The sequence below is a fragment of the Oryctolagus cuniculus genome, chromosome 8 (assembly GCF_964237555.1).
Source record: "Oryctolagus cuniculus chromosome 8, mOryCun1.1, whole genome shotgun sequence".
NCBI classification, from domain to species: Eukaryota; Metazoa; Chordata; class Mammalia; order Lagomorpha; family Leporidae; genus Oryctolagus; species Oryctolagus cuniculus.
Window position 1 is genome coordinate 89,144,579 of NC_091439.1, and position 23,258 is coordinate 89,167,836.

Consider the following 23,258-nt stretch of genomic DNA (forward strand, 5'->3'; position numbering starts at 1 on the left):
TGCAACTTCTTGTCTACTGAAAGTGACACACAGAATGGCTGCACGAATACACTTTTGCACCACTATGAAGTCAAAAAACCTGAAGACGAACCACTGTAAGTGGGGCCAGTTATATTCTGGCTGTCTGTGGCCCTGTTTGGCGGGGGGGGGGGGGGGGGGGATATTAGATGGATTTCTGCCCCAAATGCATGCCCAGATGTGCAGTGTCTCTACAAACTCAGAGCATTAGGCCATAGCTAACTTTCTCCCAAACACCTGAACCTGACAGGTTCCTGCTTGCACTGGCTCCCTGAATGTCTCCCGCCAACACCAGCTCCCGGATTCTGTCTGCAGGTCCCAGGCAGAGGGTTCCCACTCAGCGGCCAACACTCCTGCCGGGCCTCACCACCACTCGCCGCTGTTGTGTGCTCTGGAGGGTTCCTCCCCCAGCTTGCCCAGGGACTGCAGACTAGATCTGGCCGGAGAAAACCAGCCAACTTCCTGGCTGGGTGGGCCGAGTTCCATTCTCCATGGAGTTCTGAACCCCAGCCCTGGGATGGGGTCTCTTACTAAGTTGATACCATATAGAATTCCTTTTATCTTCTAGTTACTTGATCAGAATTGAGTAATTCCTGGTGCTAAATACTCCCTGTTCAACTCACTGGGTACAGCAACAGCAATACCAATGTTCTAGCAGGAAATGCACCTGCCTTTCCACTGAGAGGAATTCACTATATGGAGGAGAAGTAAAAACAAATGAGCCAGTTTCCTCATTTGCAACTTTTTTTCTTGCCTAATTCTGATTTCATGGCGTGGCAATCAGTCAAAGGCAACGAGCACACTCTTGTCTCTCGAGCTGGACTGTTCCATCCGAGCCGAGACTAACAAATCCGTGTGGGGGCCGCGCAAAAGGCTGACTGGGATGAATTTCAATCAGAGCAGAATTTCAGATTACCCACACGTGGGAGTCTGAACCGAGTCTCTTGGAGGAAAAACAATTAGTGCACTGGCGCCTGAGCAAGTGCTTATTAGCTTATTTAAATTTAAAACTGATCTAGAGAGGAGTGGGGGCAACCTTGGGGGTTATTTAAAAGTGGAGACAACACACACTTACAATGCGATAGCCAATGACAGTAAACATGATAGGGCGTTGGACTTCTGAGACTCTGAATTTCAAAAATTTTTATTAAAAGGTTTTGATTTAGAAGAAAACTGTTCATGTACCCTCTGATTTTAAAATGGCCTTTATCATTTTATCCCATGCTTTATCCCAAAGGGTTAAGGCAGCAATAAATACTTTATCCTAAATAATCTTCTACTGGGTAGAATGGCCCCTGTGACCACTTTATGCCTTACTGGAGATTAGTAAATTATTTCTGACCAATGTTCCTTCTTCCTTCCAGTAGTAACATAAATAAAACTCATGTCCTTAAATAATTCCAACTTAATACAGAAAAAATAATTTCAACCTGACAGAATAAAGCCAGCACTCTCATGGACAACTAAACCAAAGACAAGCAAGGCTGGGACCATATATAAAAAAGCCCACGTTTCCCAGGCCTCTAGAAAAAAGCCCGGGATCTCAATAAATGAAATTTGAAGGTGGAGCTCAAAGCCCCTGCCTCTGATCAGATGTGAACAAAGCAGGAACAGGAAGGACCTAGTAGGCGGTCCCGGCTGCTCCTCTCCATTTGCTTCCATGCAGCACCTGTTAAACCCTCACCCTCAACTGCAGAGACAGCCACCGATTCTCGGGTTGACCCAAGACTCGCTCATTCTCCAGTCTGGAAACCAGGTGTGCAGATAATGCAACCGGCAGCGTTGGTTCCCCCGGAGTGAAGCAGAACAGGCGTGGTTTCGACAGTGCGTGGAGAAGTGGGGGCCGAGTGGGTGGTCGGCCGGCAACCTGCCCAGGGACTTCTCCTGAGCCCCAGGGCGTGGAGGCCCTGTCCCTTCCTGCGGCTTCACAGGTCTCTGGGAGACCCTCACTGGGAATATTCCAAGATTGACTCCCAAATGACCACGGTCACGGGCAATTCTGAGATGTCACATGCCTCCTGGGACTGCCCAGCAGGCACGCTCCTAACCGCTGCACTCAGGGTCCGGGCGCAGGACACTGTGAGGAGGAAGCGTAGTGTTTACTATAGACGATCCTAACAGTAACAATGCAAAAGGAAAAAGGGATAAACACAGGCTGCTTTTCTGAACGTCGACAAGCGGGTTGGTGAGTATCGCATCCACTTAGGAATTAGATTTCAAAGTCCCACTTGGAACCTCACTCAACATTTCCACCTAACAAGAGCGGCTACAGCCCCAGGAGGGTGAGCCGGGCGGGTCTCTGCTGCGGGGTTACGACTTCTACAGCTATGGATCCGAAAGTCCTTGACAAAAACAATGTGCACAGCGTCCTCTAGACACAGGCTTGGAATCCGGGTGCCCAGGGTTCCCCTGCGGATGCTGGCCGGCTGCGTCAGCCTGCTCTGACTGGCAGGACCCACGTGGGGGCAGCGGGACACCCAGGATGACCACCAGCTGGGGTGGAGCGCAGCCCCCGGACACATCTGCTGGATGCTCTGCTGTTCTGTAGCCGTGCAGGGGTTGTGGTTGCTGCTGCTGGTCCCCTGGGTTCCCAGGAGATGGGGGCTCCGTATGGGACGGCAGCTTCGAAGACACTCCTGGGGAACCAAGGTTCCTTCTTCAATTCTATCCGTGTAGTCACGGAGCGCATAAGCCACGAACAAGGCAGCAGTGCTGGCTGACCGCTCCCAAGAAACTTCTGGGTGGTGTCTCGTTTCTACGGCAATCAGAGGACAAAGGTACTAGGGACCAAAACTACAGTTTGGATATTCTCAACCAGAAGATAAAATTTCACTAATTAAAATGGACGGAGTCAAACCAAGGGCATGGGGGTGCCTGTCCTCGGACTCCCTGAAAGTTTCACTCTGGCTGGCTGCCTGGTATCTGCAAACCCGAGTAAGAAAGGGATTAGCCACGGATCAAACACACACGAAGAAACCAACTAGCCCACCCAGGCGCAGCCTGGGATGTGCCACGGGCTCCAAGCACAAGCCCACCGCCACCTCCACCGGCGGTGACAGCGGAGGCCAGCCCCCGCCTGCCTCGCACTTCCCGTCTGTTTTACGAAGCTTACAGCCAGAGCTTAGGAGTCACCTACACAAGACTGTGCACAATCAGTCTTCAGGAGCTGAGAGAATTTCTAATCAAGAATGTAGCCAATGGGGTTGGGAAAGCGTCATGCAAACAGCCTGACTGTGGATTTGGGGTTTCATGGCCCTGCCCACCACCACCAGGAAGCACGCGGAACGCTGGGCTGACCTGCGGCACAGAGCCTCCCTCCTGTGGCAGAGCAGGCAGCAGTAGACACTGGGACTCCTCCCCCCAAGGACGTAGCTAGGCGTGGACGTCCCCTGGTGTTTGTACAGCAAAGCCGGAGAGGCCAAGCGTGTAACGAAGAAGCGAGGCTCCACGCTGGGGGTGCGGCTATCTTTGGAATTCTTCATTAAGGTTTTCACAAAATACAAAGCTGAGACGGAACTCTAGGTCCACCACAAAGCTGAATCAAGTGAGTGGTTAGCACACAAACACAATGATCTCTGTCATCTTGAAAAATATAAATAACAACAGCAAGGCTCATGTCTTCGCGAGTGTGTCCTTTTAAGGCTCTGTGTTGCAGACCCTGCTTCTGTGGACTGGCACCTGTGGCCAGGACACACTGCTTCCCCCAACCCCGGGCCAGGAAGGCCGCCGTGGGGACATGCCCAAGGGCGACACATGCTGGTCTACGTTGCCTCAGCTTGTTAGAAACTAAAGGATCCATCGACACCCCCCGCCACCCTGGGGTCTCCCGGTGTCGTTACCGTTCCTCCTACCACAGAGCAATCGAGAGGCCGCGTTCCCAGCAGCACTCAAGCTCTCGGAAGGGCTAGAGAGGAAACTTCCTGTCACCCAGAGAACCCATCACCCATTCAGTCTGAACGTCTGTGCTGCAACAGCCTCTCAGATTAAACAGTGCTCAGGGAAGTGGCGGTGTGGCTGGCGTCCTAGAGGGGAGGCTCGCCGGCGAGGGCCGGGGGCAGGGCCGGGGCCCCAGCCTTGGGGGTGAAGCCCGAGGGCAGGCTCTCCAGCAGGCACTTGACCTGCTCCTGGCCCAGCTTGATCTTGTCGTCCAGCTTCCGCTGCTCGATGAGGAGCGTGGACTTCATCTTCACGAAGTGCTGGTAGTCCTGGAGCTGCTCCTCCGACAGGTAGTTGGCCAGGATGTCCAGCACCACGCGCTCGCGGCGGTCCAGGTTCTCCTTGAGCTCGCGGGCGTCCTCGTGCTGGCTGGCCAGGATCTTCCTCTTCTGGTGCAGAGAGCTCTGCGGGGCAAAACACACAGGTCAGCTAAGGGCCGGGCAGGAGCCGGGCCCCTAAACAAGGGAGCCTCTTCCGGGACGCGAAATGGCTGTTTTCTAGCCTGCTTGTCCCTCCAGACACTGACGACCAGCCCGGCATTCTGAGGCTGCGTACCACACTCTCCCACTTGTACAGTCATTCAGGAGCTCCACACTGACAGGGGCTAGGTCTTGGCTGGGGACTCGACTTTTGGGGTCAAGGCTTAAAAAAACAGCCAACATGTTGCCTTAAATAAATGCTTACAAGGGTACTGCAAGATGAAATTGAAAGTATGCATTTATAGGGCCGGCACTGTGGGGCTGGCATCCCAAATGGGTGCCAGTTTGAGTCTGGGCTGCTCTACTTCCAATCCAGCTCCCTGCTAATGCACCTGGGAAAGCAGCAGAAAATGGCCCAAGTGCTTGAGCCCCTGTACCCACCTGGGAGACCCAAAAGAAGCTCCTGGCCTCAGCCTGGCCCAGCCCTGGCTGTTGCAGCCATTTGGAGGAGTGAACCAGTGGATGGAAGATCTGTTTCTCTCCTCTCTATTTTTGCCTTTCAAATAAATAAATCTTTTTAAGTATGCATTTACTTGGATGCAAAAACCTTTTTCATAACGTGAGGAAAACTTATGTATGAAAAACCTCCTGCATGCATTTCAAAAATTTTTTGGTACTAAAGTATCAGTCACACCTTTCAGGCCACAATGATCACTTCAACCTCTCTCAGTACAAATTAGCTTGCTTAGGGTATCTCTGTGTCTTAGTCCCAACTCTCCGCTACTCTGGCCTGCCCAGGGAAGGTGCAAAGGGAAAAGATCTCTCAGAAACGTCCCCACCTTCACGGACTCCTTCCCCTGTCACACCACCCACTCCTGAAACAACCTCCTGAGTGCCCCCCGTTTGAACGGAGAGCGCTTTCTAAACATGGTAGAGCTAGAGGTTAAAGGAAGAGATCTTCCACCTCACCTTAAAGTAGTGAAAAGTTTTCTGATTCTTATCTGAGAGGCAGGGAGAGCCAGAGGAAGTGAGGTCCCATCAGCTGGTTCACGCCCCAATGTGTGCAGTGGCCAGGGCAGGGCCAGACCAAGGACAGGGGCCAGGAACTCAATCCAGGTCTCCCAACCACCTGGAGCCATCACCTGGTGCCTCCTAGGCTGCCTGTTGGCAGGAAGCTGGACTAGGGAGCGGGAGCCAGGACTCAGACCCAGGCACTCTGAAATGGGACCCTGGCAGCTGTCGCATAGAGAATGCCCAGTAATGGTGCAAAAACTTTACAGGAACTTTTTTCCAGATTAGAATTTTAAGTTTGAGATTTAGCTGAAGCCTACAGGCACTCATCCTTAATCAAAATCCTCCCCTCCCACTGGTCACTATTCCCCCGAATTCAGCATTTATTGAGCCACTTACTCTTGTCATTTTCTCATCTCTATTTATCCATTCAGTTTCTTACAGAGCAATCATAATAAAAAACGGATATTCTCATATTTTGCAGGCAAGCAAGCTCTTACTGGCACTAAAAGGAATGTGTACGCTGCATCGAAGTACTGAATTTAATTCAATTCTGGGAACGACCCATCTTGCCCTCGTTAAAACCACCCCCCCACCCCGATTTCCTGACCCAGGCATCTGCAGCATCCACCCCAGGGCCAAGCACGAGGCCCGTGTTGCCTTCTGCTCCTCCTGCCTCCACTCCCTGCCCTGCATATTTAAACCCATCCTCCAAGTCCTTCCCTGTCTCTGTGACATGTGCCTCAGCGGCCTCTTGCCTACACCGTCGCATACGCGTCCCAGCTGTTGTTCCGGCAACTCCCTCTCCCCCACGCTGCGTGGGTCACGAAGTCAGTTCACAGCTGCTCGCACTGCAGCTGCAGGCCTAGACAGTGGGGCCGCGGGGACTCTGCTCTGTGCTCGGCATGGTGCGCCGCCCCCAGGCCCTCTCTCCCCTCTTACGATGGGGGCTGCAGAGCTGTAGGGCGGCTAGCGCGACCGGTTCTGGTCAGAGTCCCCCTCCCCTGTTCCTTCAGGACTAGGACTAGTAATGGCTTCCCCGCTGATGCTGGCCCTGGGAGGTGAGGAAGGGGGACTCTCTGGTATTCTCCTGGGTTTCCAGTAACCCCTCCCATGCCTTCTTTGAACTTCCTTCAGTATCCCTTTCGATGGAGCCATCTACTTCCCGTGAGGTCCCTGGCTATACAAGTTTCTCATAGTTCCCACAGCTCACTACCTTCAAAACCCAATCAGCAAGCAAGCAGTCGCCCCCGGGCATGGGAGATGCCACCTTCTGTGTCTCAGTTACCTACTCCTTCCCAGCCCCAAAGAGACCCTCATCACACTGCGCGAGGGCACGCCGTGGGCCTGCGCTGCCGGCTACCTACCCTTTCTTCGTTACTGGCGTCCTCTCCGAGGCCGCTGAGGACGTTCTCAACGCGGGCCAGGCGCCCCGAGAGCGACAGCAGCAGGTTCACCACCTTGTCCAGGTCCCCAATGAACATCTTGTACTTGTCAAACTCATTGGGCTTGCAGAGCTCGCTGATCCACGCCTCCACCTCCTCCCCCAAGGCGTTGTTGAGCTTGATGTCCATGAGCAGACTGCCCTTGGCTTCCTGGAGGGTCTCGAGTTTTTGGGTGAGACTTCCAATGAGCTCAGCCTGCAACAACAGACCAGAAGGCAGAGGCATCAAGGGTCAGCCCGCGGCTGTCCGCGGACGCAGTCACTTCTCCCAGCTGCTCTCCTCCTCAGGGCTCAGCTTTGCCCCTGCTCTGTGCGGTCTGTCTCCCTGACCCCGAGTTAGGCCTTCACAGTATCGCCTTTGCCTTTACGTCCGCAGCTGCCTCTGTTATAAATACTGAGAGAGTCTCCATCTGAATGGTTCACTCCCCCAGTGCCTACAGCAGCAAGTTCAAGCCTAAGCCAGCAGCCAGAAACTCCATCCAGGTCTCCCACATGGAGTAGCAGGGACTCAGGTACTTGCACCATCACCTGCTGCTTCCTGGGGTACCCATCAGCAAGAGGCTGGAATGAGAGGCAGAGCTGGGCCTTGACCCCAGGCAGCCTGATGTGGGATGCAGGTGTCCCAGAGCAGCGTCTGAACTGCTGCCCTGAAACACACCACTCATCTTTCATTCCACTTTCCCACAAACGCTCTGAAATGCCCTCCCATGATCACAATGACAGACAGAAATCCCGAGTTCTCGACAGCCTGCCCATCCAGGAGCTGCACAATCAGAGGTACTTCCGTCACAGAGGTCTGCAACGTCCGTGAGACGCTGTGGTGGCAATGACGCCATCCTGCGGTCTCCTCGCCCTGCCTGCGCCCGGAGACTGCGGGTGGCTGGGACAGTCTCGTCTGCTGCACCATCTCACCGTGGCTCTGACCTGGGGCCTTCCTCAGGCTGTTTAGTAAAGACAACGTCAGTGGCGGACAACACTGTGGAGTATATAAATACACCGCTCCCTATCTGAGGAATCTGAGCTCAGACGACGCAGGCGGCGGATGCTGTTGAACGCTCACGCTGTTTTCCTCCTCTTCTCCTGGAGAACCTGACGCTGGCTGGCAGCTGCGGCACTCGCCTGTACATTAGCATAGCTGACCCTCCGGCGCTGTGATTTACAACCATATGAAGACAGGTATACGCACACAGGCTGGGAAAGCAGTAGGAAAACAAAGGGCTGGTTCCATGGTGCAGTAGGTTAATCTTTCGCCTGCGGTGCCGGCATCCCATATTGGTGCCGGTTCTAGTCCCGGCTGTTCCGCTTCCAATTCAGCTATGGCTGGGAAGGCAGTGGAGGATGGCCCAAGTACTTGGGCCCCTGCACTCGCATGGGAGACCTGGAGGAGGCACCTGACTCCTGGCTTTGGATCAGCGCAGCTCTGCCCATTGTGGCCTTCTGGGGAGTGAACCAACGAAAAGAAGACCTTTCACCTTTCTGTCTCTCCCTCTCAAATAAATAAATCTTTTTTTTTTTTTTTTTTTTTTTTGGGACAGGCAGAGTGGACAGTGAGAGAGAGAAAGGTCTTCCATTGCCATTGGTTCATCCTCCAATGGCCGCCGCGCTGCGACTGGCACGCCGCACTGATCCGAAGGCAGGAGCCAGGTGCTTTTCCTGGTCTCCCATGGGGTGCAGGGCCCAAGCACTTGGGCCATCCTCCACTGCACTCCCTGGCCACAGCAGAGAGCTGACCTGGAAGAGGGGCAAACGGGACAGAATCTGGCACCCCGTCTGGGACTAGAACCTGGTGTGCCGGCGCCGCAAGGCGGAGGATTAGCCTAGTGAGCCGCGGCGCCGGCCAAATAAATAAATCTTTAAAAGAAAAAAAGCAGTAGGAAAACAAAACACTGTGTGCTTTTATGTTGAAGAAAAGTCCAATGTATTTCTTGGTTCCTCAGACAATGGGAGGGACTGACAGCTACCTGAAGTCTGCCTAGGAGTTTTTAACCTCAGGGTATATGTCCTAGGTTTGACACTGTAGATGTTACTTTCTTCTAGAAAATTCGGTTATACCAAATGTGAAAAGGTTATCAACTGAGCAAAACGCCCCCACTCCAGCCTCGGCAGAGCCCTTCAGCCCATTCGAGTCTGTGGCATGCGTCTCAACTTCACATTGTGAGAAGCACAAGTCCTGGGAGAGGTTTTTAAAAACTAAATAGTGGGGAGAAAAGACTGTAGCAGCCTCCTATCTGTGATTATTTCTATAAATTGGCTTCTTTAGAGATTCATATACGGTATTTGAGGAAGAAACTCAAAGCACCTTAATACTTTAATTGATATCTTTTAAAAGCTTATGTATTTTTGGAAAGGCCAGAGAGTGAGCCGGCACAGATCTTCCATCCATTACTTCACTCTCCAAATACCAGAACAGTCAGGCTAGCCCAGGCTGAAGCTGGGAGCCAGGAACTCAATCGAGGCATCCCCGTGGGTGGCAGAGATCCAACTGCTTGAGCTATCCACCACATGCTGCCCCCCAGGGTCTGCATTAGCAGGAGCTGGAATCAAAAGCACTCAAACTGGGGTTGGCGCTGTGGCACAGCAGGTTAAAGCCCCAGCCTGCAGTGCTGGCATCCCATATGGGCACTGGTTCGAGTCTCAGCTGCTCCTTTTTCCAATCCGACACTCTGCTATGGCCTGGGAAAGTGGTAGAAGATGGCCCCACTCCTTGGGCCCCTGCACCCGCGTGGGAGATCCAGAAGAAGCTCCTGGATCCTGGCTTCGGATCAGCTCAGCTCTGGCCATTGCGGTCATTTGGGGAGTGAACCAGCAGAATGGAAGACCTCTCTTTCTGGCTCTACTTCTCTATGTAACTCTTTCAAATAAATACAATAATTCTTTAAAAATAGTAATAAAAAAAGTACTCAAACCAAGGCACTCCGAAATGAGATGCAGGTGTCCCAAGTGGTATCGTCACCACCTCACCAAATGTCCACCCCTTAGCCGAAGCCTTCTAGAAGCCAATGCCTTGGGGGCTCCCCAAGGCTGGCATTTACACGCCCCAAGTGTGATGACTGCTCTCGTGTGGGGGTGGGGTGGGGGAGGAGGGGCAGCGAGGGAAGCCCTCCTTCTGAGTTTCTGCTGCCCTCAGCTCACCAAATGTCTCGGGATCCTGTGCAGCGCCGAAGCGGCAGGCGTGAAGGAAGCCCGGCTCCATGGCTAGGGCAGTCAGGAGACTGGCGCGGGCGAGCGGCCCCAGGGAGCAGGCGCAAGCGTGTTGCTTTCCGGAGCCTGCTTCTGTTTCCAAAGAGGTCAGCGCTGGGCAGAACCATGAATGGATCTGTTGCAGGAGCCTCGCGTGCTCCCAGGCTTCAGGCTCTAAGCAGACTAGGGGAGGGACGCCCTGTGCAGGAACCCATGCACATTTAATGGCAGTCCCTCAATTTTTTAAAAAATCTAATCCTTTCTGTTAGATTCTGTTTTTACATCTTAATTTTAACAATTACTTATTTACTTGAGAGGCACAGAGCCAGGGAGAGTGAGCTCCCGTCTGCTGCGTCACTCCCCAGCGCTCACAACAGCTGGGGCCAGAACCCAATGCAGGTCTCTGACGTGACAGGCAGGAACTCCACTGTGCAGCGGTGACTGCCGACTCCCAGGGAGCACTTCCGCACAGGGGGTGCAAGTCAGGAGCTGGAGCTGGGTACTGAACCAGGGCACTCTGGCGTGGGGCGCGGGTGTCTGAACCAGCGGCGCCACCTGCACTCTGATTTCTGAAGGCGTGTGCCGGGCTGCAGCCCGGCCACAAATGCCAGCATGCAGTTACCGCCGAGCTCCCTCAGCTGCTCGGCCCACAGCTGCATAACTGGGTAGCACTGCAATTTATTTTTTAAACTCTACCATGCCCTTAAAATATGGAAATCTGAAGCAAAAAAAAAAAAAAAAAATGCAGTGCAGAAAGATCTGAGTAACTGAAAACACAGGGAAGCTGGCTGAACTGAGCAGTCATTCCTTTGCCAGGCCGATCTCTTAAAAAAAAAAAAAAAGTAGTAAACTACCAAGTTCAACCAGCAAACTCCCTGGGGGAGGGAGACGGGGGGTGAGTGTTCAGGTAACACCCAGCCTCTCAGGAGCCACTTGGCCTGGTACCTGTGCTCTAAGGCTGGCCCTGGTGAGCTCCGAGTTCAGTTTCTGGCTCTGGTTGGTCCTAGCCAGGGACCCGCATTCTCGCTCAGGCCGCTGTCCTGGGAGCAGTTTTCAGAGGACAGTGTGGTTGGAGGGCCTCCAGGGAGGAGTCCGACCTGAGCAGCTGCTGGCTGCTGAGCCGCCGGCACGTCCGTTCTGACTCGGGTGACTCCCGTGTGAGGGTCCCAGGGCTTGTGTGACAAATCAGCCCCGACGTGGGGCGCCACCGGAGCCGCGCCTCACCTCCGGAGAGCAGGAACTCCAGAGCCTCTCGGCCTACGACACTTTCTGCCGCATAACCCCCAAGGTGAGGGTGGTGATGAAGGCAGGAAAGGCAGAGGGTGCGTGGAGTTCACCCGGGGAGGGGCGGCTGAGCGAGCGGCCGCATTGCTGCCGTAGCACGGCTGTGTCCACAGGCGGGAGCCCAGGCCCGGCGCACGACACCTGGCGGCCGGCACAGCCAACAGTGTTCACACACAGGCTGGCGCTGGGGGACAGAGCCAGACCAACAGCAGAGGGCTGTCACTCCCCGTCAGAGGATTTGCTAAACCAGCCGAGGGCGGGAATCACCAGCCGGCAGGTACGAGGCTGCGTGAGCAGCAGAAGAGAGAGAGCCAGAGGCAGAGAATCCCACCGAGCAGGAGCTTCTAAAATCCGCCCCGTGCCATTCCTCCTTGCTGCTAGGGCTGAATCCAGTGTGGTTTCATTCACAATCAGGAAAGCCGGGGAATGCACATCACAGAAACAATGAAACAGTTTCCCCTAAGACTCAATACCAGGAAAACCAGAGAACCACTGGAGCAGACTGGGGCCCCATGGGGGAGGGGGAGGGGAACCATTGGAACGTTCTCTGAGCACAGCACAGCCCGGCGAGAGCTCCCGGGTCTGTGGGCAGATGGCAGCGGCTTCCCGGTCATTTCAAAAATGTCTGACATTTACCAGCCTGTAGGAGTACCGACCGCTGATGGCAAAGTGCTTTCGTGGCACGTGCTGAGCTGGGTGCAGGAGGTGAACGGGGGCTTTGCTCTCTGGGCATCCCGATCTGCTAGTGCTCCCCTGACCACGGACCACGAAACAAAAAGCACCACTGGCCGACTAGCTGCCAGGCCCGACGACCAGACGGCTCAGAAGTAACCGCCTCCCTCTCAGCCCCACTGCCCTGCCTGCCCGCAGGGAAGTACGACACCACGCAGGTCCAGCGTCCTCCTGCCTTCAGGCCCAGCACCCCTGCGGAACAAGGACCGGGACTCTGGGAGACAGGACGGAGCACCCCCGTCCTCTCACCTTTTTCTCATTGACATCCACCTGCTCCTCGGCCTCGGCCACCTCCTCGGGCATCTCTTTGATTTTGTTCAGCAGCTCAGCCTTGGGTGCAGACACGTTGTAGTAGGCAGCAGGGCAGGCGGCCAGCACGCCCGCCACCTCCCGGTCTTCACTCCTGGGCCAGAAAGAACACTCAGCTCAGCCACACGCGGCAAGGCGAGCTTCATCACCACAGGACCCCCGATCCCACTGCTCTTCCCAGGTTAGGGCGGAGGAGCCAGTGCTGACTGACGTCTGACACCCACGTACAGGGCAAGCAGGGACAGAGGCAGGGTCAGCCTCCCGCACGCTCTCCTTTCATGGCGAACAGGAGGGCGCCAACGACTCCTTACTGCCCAAACGGACAGTGCAGGGCCATCACTCCATCACGTGACAGCACTTTCAAGGTGCTGCACAAATCCCGGGCTTCTGGCTTCCTTCCCCTGCTCCGCCTTGGTTACCCACGGGCTTTCTACGCCCACTACGCTGCTGCTTGCATGCTCAATGCCCTTCCTTCTCAACTGAGACTAACACATCGTGAAAGCCTGGCCGTGTGGGGCTTGCTGGTTCACTCTGAGCGAGTGTAGCATGTGGAGCCTGCTCACCAGTTTTACAACAGGGGTTCCGAGGCTGCAAAACAAAACCAGACATCGGGAACCCTGGTATCCGGTATGCTGTTTCAGTCGAGTGGCTTTTCAGATGTAACTCAGATCCCACCCTCTGGACAAATGGCTCTCTGGCAGTACGTGGGAAACTAACGACTGAATCTGACTATTTCACATCTGGCCCATCATTTTACTGTGGAGTAAAGAACCACAGAAAGTGATCTTTAATGGCTTCCTGCTTCATGACTTTCCCTCTAAGCAACATAACTACATTTAATCCAGCTGATTGAAAAACAGCAAGAGGGGGCTTGCGTTGTGGTGCAGTGGGTTCTGCAGGTGTCCCCTATGAAAGCCAGCTAGAGTCCCGGCTGCTCCACTCCCAATCCTGCTCCCTGCGGATGCTCCTGGGAAAGCAGCAGAAGATGGCCCAAGTGCTTGGGTCCTTGCACCAGCATGGGAGACCTGTATGGAGTTTCTGGGTCCCGGGTTCAGCCAGTCCCAGCCCTGGCTGTTGCATTCATTTGGGGAGTGAACCAGTGGTTGAAAGATCTTTCTCTGTAATTCTACTTTTCAAATAAATCTTTAAAAGAAAAAAAAAAAAAAAACAAGAAAAAAGTCTTCCTTTCTTTGCTTTTGTTTTTGGATATATATCCACTGCAATGCAAATGGGCTTCGTCTGCCAGCCCCCAACAGGACAATGCTTTCCTTCACCAGCAGATGGCGCATGCTTCCTTTTACAATCCTTAGGATGCGCTCAGAGCTGCAAAGGCCACCTGGCCATTTGCTTTCTAAACTCAGTGGGCAAACAATGTTCTCAATGGTAATTCTATGAAATACTTTTCTAAGGGTGAATTGTATTTATTTATTTTTAAAGGATTCATTTATCTGAAAGGCAGGTGACCAAAAGAGTGATCTGCTGGTTCGATTCCCAAATGGCCACAATAAGCAAGCCTGGGCCAGGTTGAACCCAGAAACCATGTGGGTACAGAGGCCCAAGTTCTTGGGTCATCACTGGCTGCCTTCCCCGGTGTGTTAGCAGGGAACTCAATCAGAAGTAGAGCAGCCGGGACTCAAACCGGTGCTCTGATTATGGGTCACCGGTGTTATAAGCAGTGGCTTAACCCACTGCACCACAATGCCCACCTTGGGGATGCAATTCTAAGTTACTTTGGTCTCTGCAGAGCACACAGAGTATAATGACCACACCACAACCACCATGGTGAATTGCTTGGCACACACCCAGGACTCCTCTCTGGGAGCACTGTGGGACCCAGCAGATCGACTGCCTCGCAGACTGCAGGTGCTCCGGGACGGCCAGACGCACGGCCCTGGCCATGCCCTGTCACTTCAACTAGTCTCTGTCTCCCAAATCTGGGAAGGGGATGGCCCTGATGGCCAGTGAGGCCTTCAGTCGGGAGGGCCTCTGTCTGGTAACACACTGCTTTTAAGTAGCACAGGGCTCTCTCCTGTCCCCTCCCCTGGGGGAAAAGCCTAGCATTCCTGTTAGTCACTTAGAATCACTCAGACGTTTCTAAACCACAAGCCTGGCTGTAGACGACATGTTCTCTGTAGTTAGCCTGGAAGCCACTAACTGCCGTGTCCCAGTCTATCAGTCCAGAGAGTTCTCACTGAAAATGAAAAAAGAAATACAAACGCAAAGTCTTTCCCATAGGAGTCCTTCAAAGAAATCTAGCAAGCCAGAAAACAGAAGGCGACTTCAAAAGGCTTGTGGAGAAAGTGGGGTGAAAAGTAGCTTATTCTGGTGCAAAAAAGTTTTTGAAACTCTTGCATAGTTTCTTCCTACTATACATTTTCCAAGAACTTTTTGCAGAGCCCTTGTATCACAATAGCCCAAGAGCAAGCGAAAGATGAAGAACTTGGCCTGCTGAGGGTTCTCTGGCAGGGGGACCTGTGCTCCAGGATGGGCCCAGCAGAAGCAGCAGAGCGCACCCCTCACAGCTTTCTCAATTTCCAGCACTTGAGCAAAAGCCCGCCTCAATGCCTCCCGGGTGACCAGCAGTGCAGTGAGTCTCCCAGGGTGTCTCTAGGCTCTCGGCCTTTTCACAAAGGCCATGCTCCCCGCCTGGGGAGGCCTTGGCCACGCCCACTTCTACTTGCTCCTGGTTGAGTCCTGGGCCCCGGGGGTGGGGTCTTTGCACGGCACGGTCACGGTCACGGGCTAGGGTCAGATCCGGCTGCCCTCCCTCACATGTTCTACAGCATCGGCTGAGCATGATCTTAACCCCCCCCCCCGTGCTCTGCTTTCCCATCTGCAAACTGCAGGTGAAACTGGCAGCCACCTCGGAAGGAAGGGTCTTGTGAGCATCGCGCGAGATGCCATTCACATAAAGAAACGAACACGATGCCATCGCAGCCTTTACTACTGCTCTTAGTTTTCTCTGTTGGGCACGTGTCCTGCATCCCACTCCCCACCATCCCCCAGAGCTGAGCTGGAATGCCACTCTTGGCTCAGGACCTGTGGGTGGGGCAAGGGGGCCCCAGTCGGAGGCAGCGCGGGTCCAGGGCTCACCTCTTGCCTTCGCCGACAGCCCTGGGCACGGCCTTCCTCTTCGCGCCGCTCTCCTTCAGCATGTGAGCCTCGCGGGGAAACAGCCCCGCCATGAGGTCCATCGTTGTTTTCATCCTGGAGTCCGGATCCAAAATGTCGGCCAGGGACCTGTCTCGGTGGACGATCTCCTTGGCCAGAGCCTCTGTTCTGATGTCTTCTGAGGTCTTCTGGCCATGGGCACCGCCTTCCTCTTCTAAACCCTGAGTTCCGCTGGCTGCCTCGTGGCTGAGACTCTGAGTCCAGGTGGGAGGAGGCTGCACCGGACTTGGCTGCTGGCCAAGGGGCGGAGTGGGTAAGGGCTGACCCCCAGCAGTGGAGGGCAGGGTGGACTCGCTGGGCCCTGACCCTGGGGCCGAAATGTGGGGTCTGGAGTCCAGTCTCTGACTCTCCGCCAGATGGGCTGCACCAGCTACAGGCCTCTCCCTTGTCACTGTCACCTTGGACAGTTTGCTGGAGCTGCTGGGATATTGGGGGGGGGGGGGAGATTAGAAAAGGGTGAAGGTGAGAGAAGGCAGGAGTGTTCCAAGCCAGGGCTGGGGGCTCTGTGTCAGGAGGGGTGAGGGAGTCACCAGGCCCGGTGGCTGCTCCCAGGGGGACCGTGGCCCCCTTCGGGACCTGGACTGAGCATGCCGCTGCCAGCTTTCTTTCTCACCTGCCCAGGTGGGCAGAGGTTCGAGGCGGTGGTCGTTCAGAGGAAGCTACCCCACGGGCAGTGCCAGGCAATGCTTTTGGGTGGTGGCCGGCTCACTTGTTCTGGGGACCCCACACTGGGCTTTCGGACAGGAGCCACATTCTCCGAGAGGGGCCCCGTCGGCCGCAGTCACGGGCTGCTTCTGCCTTCCTGAGCTCCCTCCTTTCTCTTGCTCCTTAACCCACCCGGGGCTTGGCCAGAAGAGAGGGGTGGTGCTAACCCCTCAACCTCCCGGGACCGCGGCTGCAAATGAGCCTGTGGGGTTCTGGCGCCCCCAGTGACCAGCAGCTGACCGTGCAGTTTAAGGAAAAGAAAAACCCAAAACACAGGAGCGCTCTCCCGCGGCCCACAGGAGGCCCCAGGAGCCCTGGCAGCTGCAATCTATTCCCGGAAATGTACCGCGCTCCGGCCTGGGGCAGGGCCCCCCACTCACCCGGGGCTGTCCGTGGGCGCCGCATCGGCCACGTGCGGGGGCGGCGGCGGGGGGAAGTCATCGGTGCCGTTCGGCGGGGTTTCCTGGCTCGGTGGAGGCGGCGGCGGCGGAGGCGGAGGCGGTGGCGGCGGGGGGAGATCGTCAAACGCGGGGCTAGAGGCGGCCCTGGCGTGCAAGTCCTTCACAAACACGTCGTCATCGTCGCCGTTGTCCCGGGGCGGCGGGGAGGCCCGCAGGGCTGACTCGGAGATCCGCAGCGAGACTCTCCCGGTGGGCGAGCCCGCGTCAGAGGTGCTGCAGGAGCTCGGCAGACTCCGCTGGTTCCCACAGCGCTTCGGGTCCCCGGGAAGGCTGTCCTCGCGGCCCTCCAGGGCCCACGTCGCCCGGGCAGCAGGGGGCCAGTGGGGCGGCGACGCCCTCCTCCTCAGGCCCTCCTCGCCCCCAGGCTCTGGGCGTCGGGCGCTCCTGTGGGCCGCAGCGGGGGCGTGGGGTGGGAGAGGCTGCCATCCCGCCTGCTGGTCGGCAGCGGCCTGGGCGCAGTAACCGGAGGGCACAGGTGAAGGCTGCGGGGAGCTGCGCGAGGCCGGCGGGCCGGGCCTGGGGTCGAGCGGCTGTCCTTGCGCGGCTGTGGGCAGCGGCTGGGGGCACGGCCCCCTGCCCATGTGCCTTTGCTGATCCCCGGCCTCGGGACACTCGCGGGGCGCTGAGGCACCAACGCTGGCTCTGCAGCCTGAGCCGCCCCAGCGCGGGGTAGGCTGGTGGGTGAGCCCGGGCCTCTCTTCGCGGCCTCGTTCTGAAAAGCTCAGTGACCTGGAAGAGGAAGGAGTCGTGAGGCCTCATGCTGCACCACACAGGCCATCGATGGGGAGGAGGGCCGGGTGCAGAAGCCCAAATGCTTGTCTCCCCCTGGTTACTCGGGCGGCCAAGGGAAAGCAGGTAGCACAGGCGGCAGCTCCTGCACAGACAGGCACAGACCGGCACGGCATGCCTGCTCACAGCCACCTGCTCTGCCTGTCTCCCGCACACACCTTCAGGGCAGGCTTCGGGATACTCTGGGAAGCGGCTCCCGCTGGCCACGGCCCGGTCTGCTTGGAAAGCATGCACCCGGGCTGCTGGGTGCGAGGTTTCCCCCACAGCCTTCTCTTGGGCTCCTGTGTTCTAGTTCACAAGATGACAAATAGAAGAGGGGCGAGGGTCTTGGAAGGACCTAATAAGCAGTTACCTCTGGAGAAGAGGAGGATGTTGACAGGCAAGCAGGGCGTGGAGGCTTAGGCCACCGTGCGCCAGGCTGCAGGGAAACCCACAACCCCCAGCTGTGCATGGTGACCGACACGCTGGCAAATCCAAGACAACCTCCTGCAGCACTCCCGCTGGTTGTGTAGGTGTTAACATGAGGGCAACACAGATACACACACACACACACACACACACTAATTTCCCTGTCTCCCTGGTCCATCTGCAGGGCAGATGGCACTGTGCACTCCGCAGATCTGACTCTCGCAGGGAGCTGTGACTCGGTCAGGATCTGCCACAAACACCTCCCGGCGCCAGGCAAGGGTGAGGCAGCTTGGGAAGGAAACATCACACAGACCAAATCAGCTCTTCTCTCACCTTGGGTGTTTTAATAGACACAGATGGATGAGCACAGGGCCCGGCTCTCTCCCTTCCCATCAGACCCCCTGGCTCGGCTTCTTTACCAGGAACCTCTCCTATGGCCGACAGGCTGCCCCAGGCAGGGCATCCTCCTGGGTGCAGTCTGCTGCCCGGACAGTGAGTGGTGGAACAGCCCACGTCTCCTCTGCCCCCTGATCCTGGTATGTTGAAACTGAGCAGCCTCTAAGAAGGCAGGGGTCAACTCTGGTGTTCAGTGACTAAGTCAGGTGCCTTTGTCATATCCAGAGACTGCAGAAAAGGGGAGGGCTGGGTGGCTGATGCAGGGGTGAAGCCACCACTTGGGACCCTCACATCCCACAACAGAGTGCCTGGGTTTGAGTCCTGGTTCCACTCTCCATTCCAGCTTCCTGCCCATGGGCATCCAGAGGCAGTGGGTGGTGGTGGCTCAAGCAGTGGAGTCGCTGCCATCCACTGGGGAGACCTGGATTGAATTCTCCTGGCTTTGGCCTGGCCCAGCCCTAGCCTATTTCAGGCATTTGGAGAGTGAACCAGCAGATGGGAGATCTCAATCTCAATCTCGATCTCTCTTTCTCATGCCCTCCACCTGGCTCTCTGCCTTTCAAATACATAAAATGAATACAAATCGTAAAAGTGGTGCTGTAAATAATTAACATCACTAAGACATACAGTAAAGTAATGTAACACTCACCTCTAAAGGTCCAGCCCACAAAACGCTGATGTTATGTTTTCAGTTTGTTTGACCTTGGTTTGCATGGACCACACCCAGGTTGTATGCTTCTGAGTTTAACTCTCAGTCTGCATAAAGGGCAACTGTTCTGTGTTTTTCAGGAACACAAATTATGATTGAAAAACTTTTTTTGTTTTGTTTTAAGTCCTTTTTATAATAGGGCGTTAAGAGGCTCCTAGGGCCTGTTGATAGGTATCCAGGAATTCTAATGCTCAAGAATGGATTATCACAGCAATTAGTTTCACCTTTTTAAAGAAGATATGTGGTTGAAAAAAAGTAACATTTCTGGAGCTGGTGTTGTGGCACAGTGAGTTAAGCAGTCACTTGCAATACACTGTCATCCCGTGTGAGTGCAGATTCGAGTCCTGGCTGCTCCACTTCTGATCAAGCTCCCTGCTAAAGAGCCTGGGAAGCAGAAGATGGCCCAAGTGCTTGGGCCCCTGCAACCACGTGGGAGACCTGATGGAGTTTCTTTTTCTTTTTCTTTTTTTTTTTTTTTGACAGGCAGAGTGGACAGTGAGAGAGAGAGACAGAGAGAAAGGTCTTCCTTTTGCCGTTGGTTCACTCTCCAATGGCTGCCGCGGCTGGCGTGCTGTGGCCGACGCACCGCGCTGATCCAATGGCAGGAGCCAGGAGCCAGGTGCTTTTCCTGGTCTCCCATGTGGTGCAGGGCCCAAGCACTTGGGCCATCCTCCACTGCACTCCCTGGCCACAGCAGAGAGCTGGCCTGGAAGAGGGGCAACCGGGACAGAATCCGGCGCCCCGACCGGGACTAGAACCCGGTGTGCTGGCGCCGCTAGGCGGAGGATTAGCCTAGTGAGCCGCGGCGCTGGCCTGAGAAATGACTTTCTTGACCTCCTTTGACTTCAGATCAGTTCTCTTAAAATAATGAAGTAGTTCACTACTACTTTTCCTGATTCCACAATTTTAAGCAATGCACCAAAGTAATCAAAGCCCTCAGTCTCATCTTGAATACCAGGTATAAATTAACATAAGCTAACAACATTTACTATTTAAATGTACAGCTGGGAGGCTGCCGGTTCAGGGCTGGACTGCTGGCTTCCTGCTCATCCATGCCCTCAGGCACAAGCTGCCTGGTTCCTTATCTCACCTTGTCTTCCAGAGCAGGAGGACCTGGCCAGGCTGGATCTGATCGCACTGCCTGTGGACCTCACAGACCACCAGAAGGCCTTGGACGGATCAGCGATGAGCCTGTCACCTGACACCAGGGACCTGCAGCTCTTCCTTCCTTGCAGCCCCTGCACAAACCCTAACACCCTCATCCAGCAGAGCAGTAGTCCTGGAGACCCACCAGTCTGTTACCCTCTCATCGGCCACAGATTCAATGTTCTCCGTCCTTCACCCCAAAACCTTGTTCCTGTTATTCTGATCTGGCACCAGGGACAGGGACTAAGGTTTGTTAACACCAGGAGCAAGAGCACACGGCTGTGAAGCAGATGATACCCACCACTTCCTGAGCATGTGGGCTGCATCTACCCAACAGAATTTGGTTGAGTGATTAAGAAGCTGAATGTAGGGAGAAACAATATTGAATGAAACACAGGAGAACTTAGGGAACTGAGTTGAGAAACATGGAAAGTAGCAGGGAAGATTTAAGAATATTATTATAGGGGTCAGCGCTGTGGCATAGTGGGTAAAGCCACTGCCCTCATGCCAGCATCCTCTATGGGTGCCAGTTTGAGTCCTGGCTGCTCCACTTCTGATCCAGCTCTCTGCTGTGGCCTGGGAAAGCAGCCGAAGATGGTCTGAGTCCTTGGGCCCCTGCATCCATATGGGAGACCTGGTAGAAGCTCCTGGCTCCTGGCTTCACCTCTGCTCAGCCCTGGTCCTATAGTTGAGAGCTCTCTGACGTTGTATTAATACTACATGTAAGGCCTATGCATCAGGGAAAATCCTCTTGGAAATTTCTACTTACTAGAGACATGAATAGTTCAAGATTTCAAATTCTAAAATCCTCTATTATATATTTCCATGCAGGAGATAGGATTTTGATAGCAAATTAGAAAATTTTTTTTCTTCACTTTGTTTAAAAGAGAGACTGATCTTCCATCTGCTAGCTCACACTCCAAATGCCTGCAACAGCCAGGGCTGAGCCAGGCTGAAATCCAGGAGCACAGAACTCCATCTGGATCTTTCATGTGGGTAGCAGGGACCCAAGTACTTGAGCCATTACCTGCTGCCTCACAGTGTGTGCATCAACAGGCAACTTGATTGTTAAACAGAGGAGCTGGGACTTGGACCAAGCCTCTGATACGGGATATAGGTGTCCCAAGCCGTACCCCAACAACTGTGTAAAATGTCCACAACTGCAGATTTTTAAAGAAAGATTACTTTTGGGCCAGTGCTGTGGTGTAGCAGATAAAACAGCCACCTGCAGTGGCGGCATCCCATATTGGCACTGGTTCAAGTTCTGGCTGTCCCACTTCCAATCCAGCTCCCTGCTAATGTGCCTGGGAAAGCAGCAGAGCACGGCCCAAGTATTTGGGCCCATGTACCCACATGGGAGACCTGGCAGAAGCTCCTGGCTCCTGGCTTCAGATCAGAATAGCTCCAGCCATTGCGGTCATTTGGGGAGTAAACCAGCAGATGGAAGATTTCTCTCTCTCTGTCTTCCCCTCTCTCTGTATAACTCTGCCTTTCAAATAAACAAACGTTAAAAATAACCTTTTTAAAAAAAAGATTTATTTATTTGAAAGGCAGAGTAAGAGAGAGAGAAGGAGAGACACAAAAGACATTCTATCTGCTGGTTCACCCCCTAAAAGGCCGCAACGACCAGGGTTGAGCCAGGAGCTTTTTCTGGGTTTCCTGTGTAGATGCAGGGCCGCAAACACTTGAGCCATCTTCTACAGCTTTCCTAGGTGCATCAGCAGGGAGCTGTATTGGAAGTGGAGCAGTGGGACTTAAACCAGTGCCCACATGGGATGCCAGTATTGCAGGCCGTGGCTTTGACCAGCTGTGCCACCACACTAACTGATTACTTTTCTTCTACTTTCTATCCCTAAGTGTATAAAAAATTACAGCTCTCAGCATTAGTGTTCACCTCAGACATTTCCTACGAGTGTTTCTTACTCCATGAGGTTTTCAGGAGATACCCATTCCTTCCCTGGCAATTCGGTCACCAGACTCGATCCTCTGTGAGAAGAGCAGCTGCATTAACTGCACTGAGGCCAAGCACACACTCAAAACCCAGGGCGAACAAGAGCTGCTCTTAGAGAGGCGCTTATAAGCCAACAGTCCCCCAGGGCCTGACAAACGGTAGAGGCAGCACACGGCACTGCCTGCTCTCTCGTCACCTCCCACAGCACAGGAGGAGGAATGGTTTAATGGCACTCACAGTGGATGCATCACGCACGCACACACGTACCTGGACTCAGCGCCAGCCAGGTAACAGGGGTCCTTCACCAGATCGAAGCCACTGTCTTCTCCCAGAAGCACATCCTTGAAACATAAGAAAAATACAACATTATTATTCAACATTATTATTCAACATTATTATTCAACATTATTATACAACATTATTATACAACATTATTACCGATGAGCAGGTGCTGAATGCAGTGGAGTACGTGGGGCTGGGGTCAGGAAGAAGGAACACTTATTAAATTAGTGGCCTCTCACCAGGCACGGAGGCAGCAGGTACACACACTTCCCATTTAATCCTTAAAGGTCCAGAAAGTGGTACTAACCCCACGGCACCAACAGGACAGAAGACCAACATCAAAAGTGGCAGTCGGGGTTGAAACCCCAGCCTGTCTCATCAGGTGTGTCCTCCAACAAGGATGCTTCCTGAGCAAAACAAGTCCGATGTCAATTATCTGCAGAGTTCAAAACAACTGCTGTATCTGGACTATGAGGAGGAATGACAGTGAACTCCAGTGCCCAAGCCTATGAAAACGCAATAGGACAATCTGGCTGGTGACAGGAAAAGGATAGTTTATGGAGTCTTTCAAAAATCTCAAAGGTTCTAGGTTACAATAGGCAAACACAGCAATCTGGTGTGTAATCAGAACTCTCTCTGGGGAAAATCTCACCCACATGTGATATTACTAACTGGCGATTTTTCAGGGGGCAGCTTTTGCTTTTGTTTTAAATAAGGGTATATTTTGGTGACCTGCAAGGGTTGATGGTGTGACATTTGGCCCACGTGACCAGGTCCACGATGTTGATGATGAAGCTGTTGCTATGGATGATAATACAGTCAGCTCTCCATGACTTATAATCAGGAGACACCAAATTAATTCTATACACTTGTCTAATCCCTAAACATTTAAATAATTTACCTCACC

At 54.2% G+C, this 23,258-nt stretch overlaps 1 protein-coding gene across 7 annotated transcripts in view; it reads right to left on the minus strand.

Moving 5' to 3' along the window:
* Positions 1-1,144: 1,144 nt before the first annotated feature.
* SHROOM3 (shroom family member 3) overlaps positions 1,145-23,258 on the minus strand; it is a 350,654-nt gene continuing 328,540 nt past the window's right edge. For 5 of the 7 annotated variants that reach the window (XM_051819658.2, XM_051819655.2, XM_051819661.2 and 2 more), the window contains 6 exons: positions 22,337-22,410; positions 16,590-17,399; positions 15,427-15,924; positions 12,274-12,427; positions 6,752-7,024; positions 1,145-4,358 (listed from right to left, as the gene is read on the minus strand). In XM_051819658.2, coding sequence (XP_051675618.2) covers positions 4,041-4,358; positions 6,752-7,024; positions 12,274-12,427; positions 15,427-15,924; positions 16,590-17,399; positions 22,337-22,410 — 2,127 coding nt within the window. In that variant the 3' untranslated portion in view covers positions 1,145-4,040. Of the gene's footprint in view, positions 4,359-6,751; positions 7,025-12,273; positions 14,525-15,426; positions 15,925-16,589; positions 17,400-22,336; positions 22,411-23,258 lie in introns of those variants that run through there. The other 2 variants (XM_051819657.2, XM_051819662.2) reach the window with 2 other exon arrangements.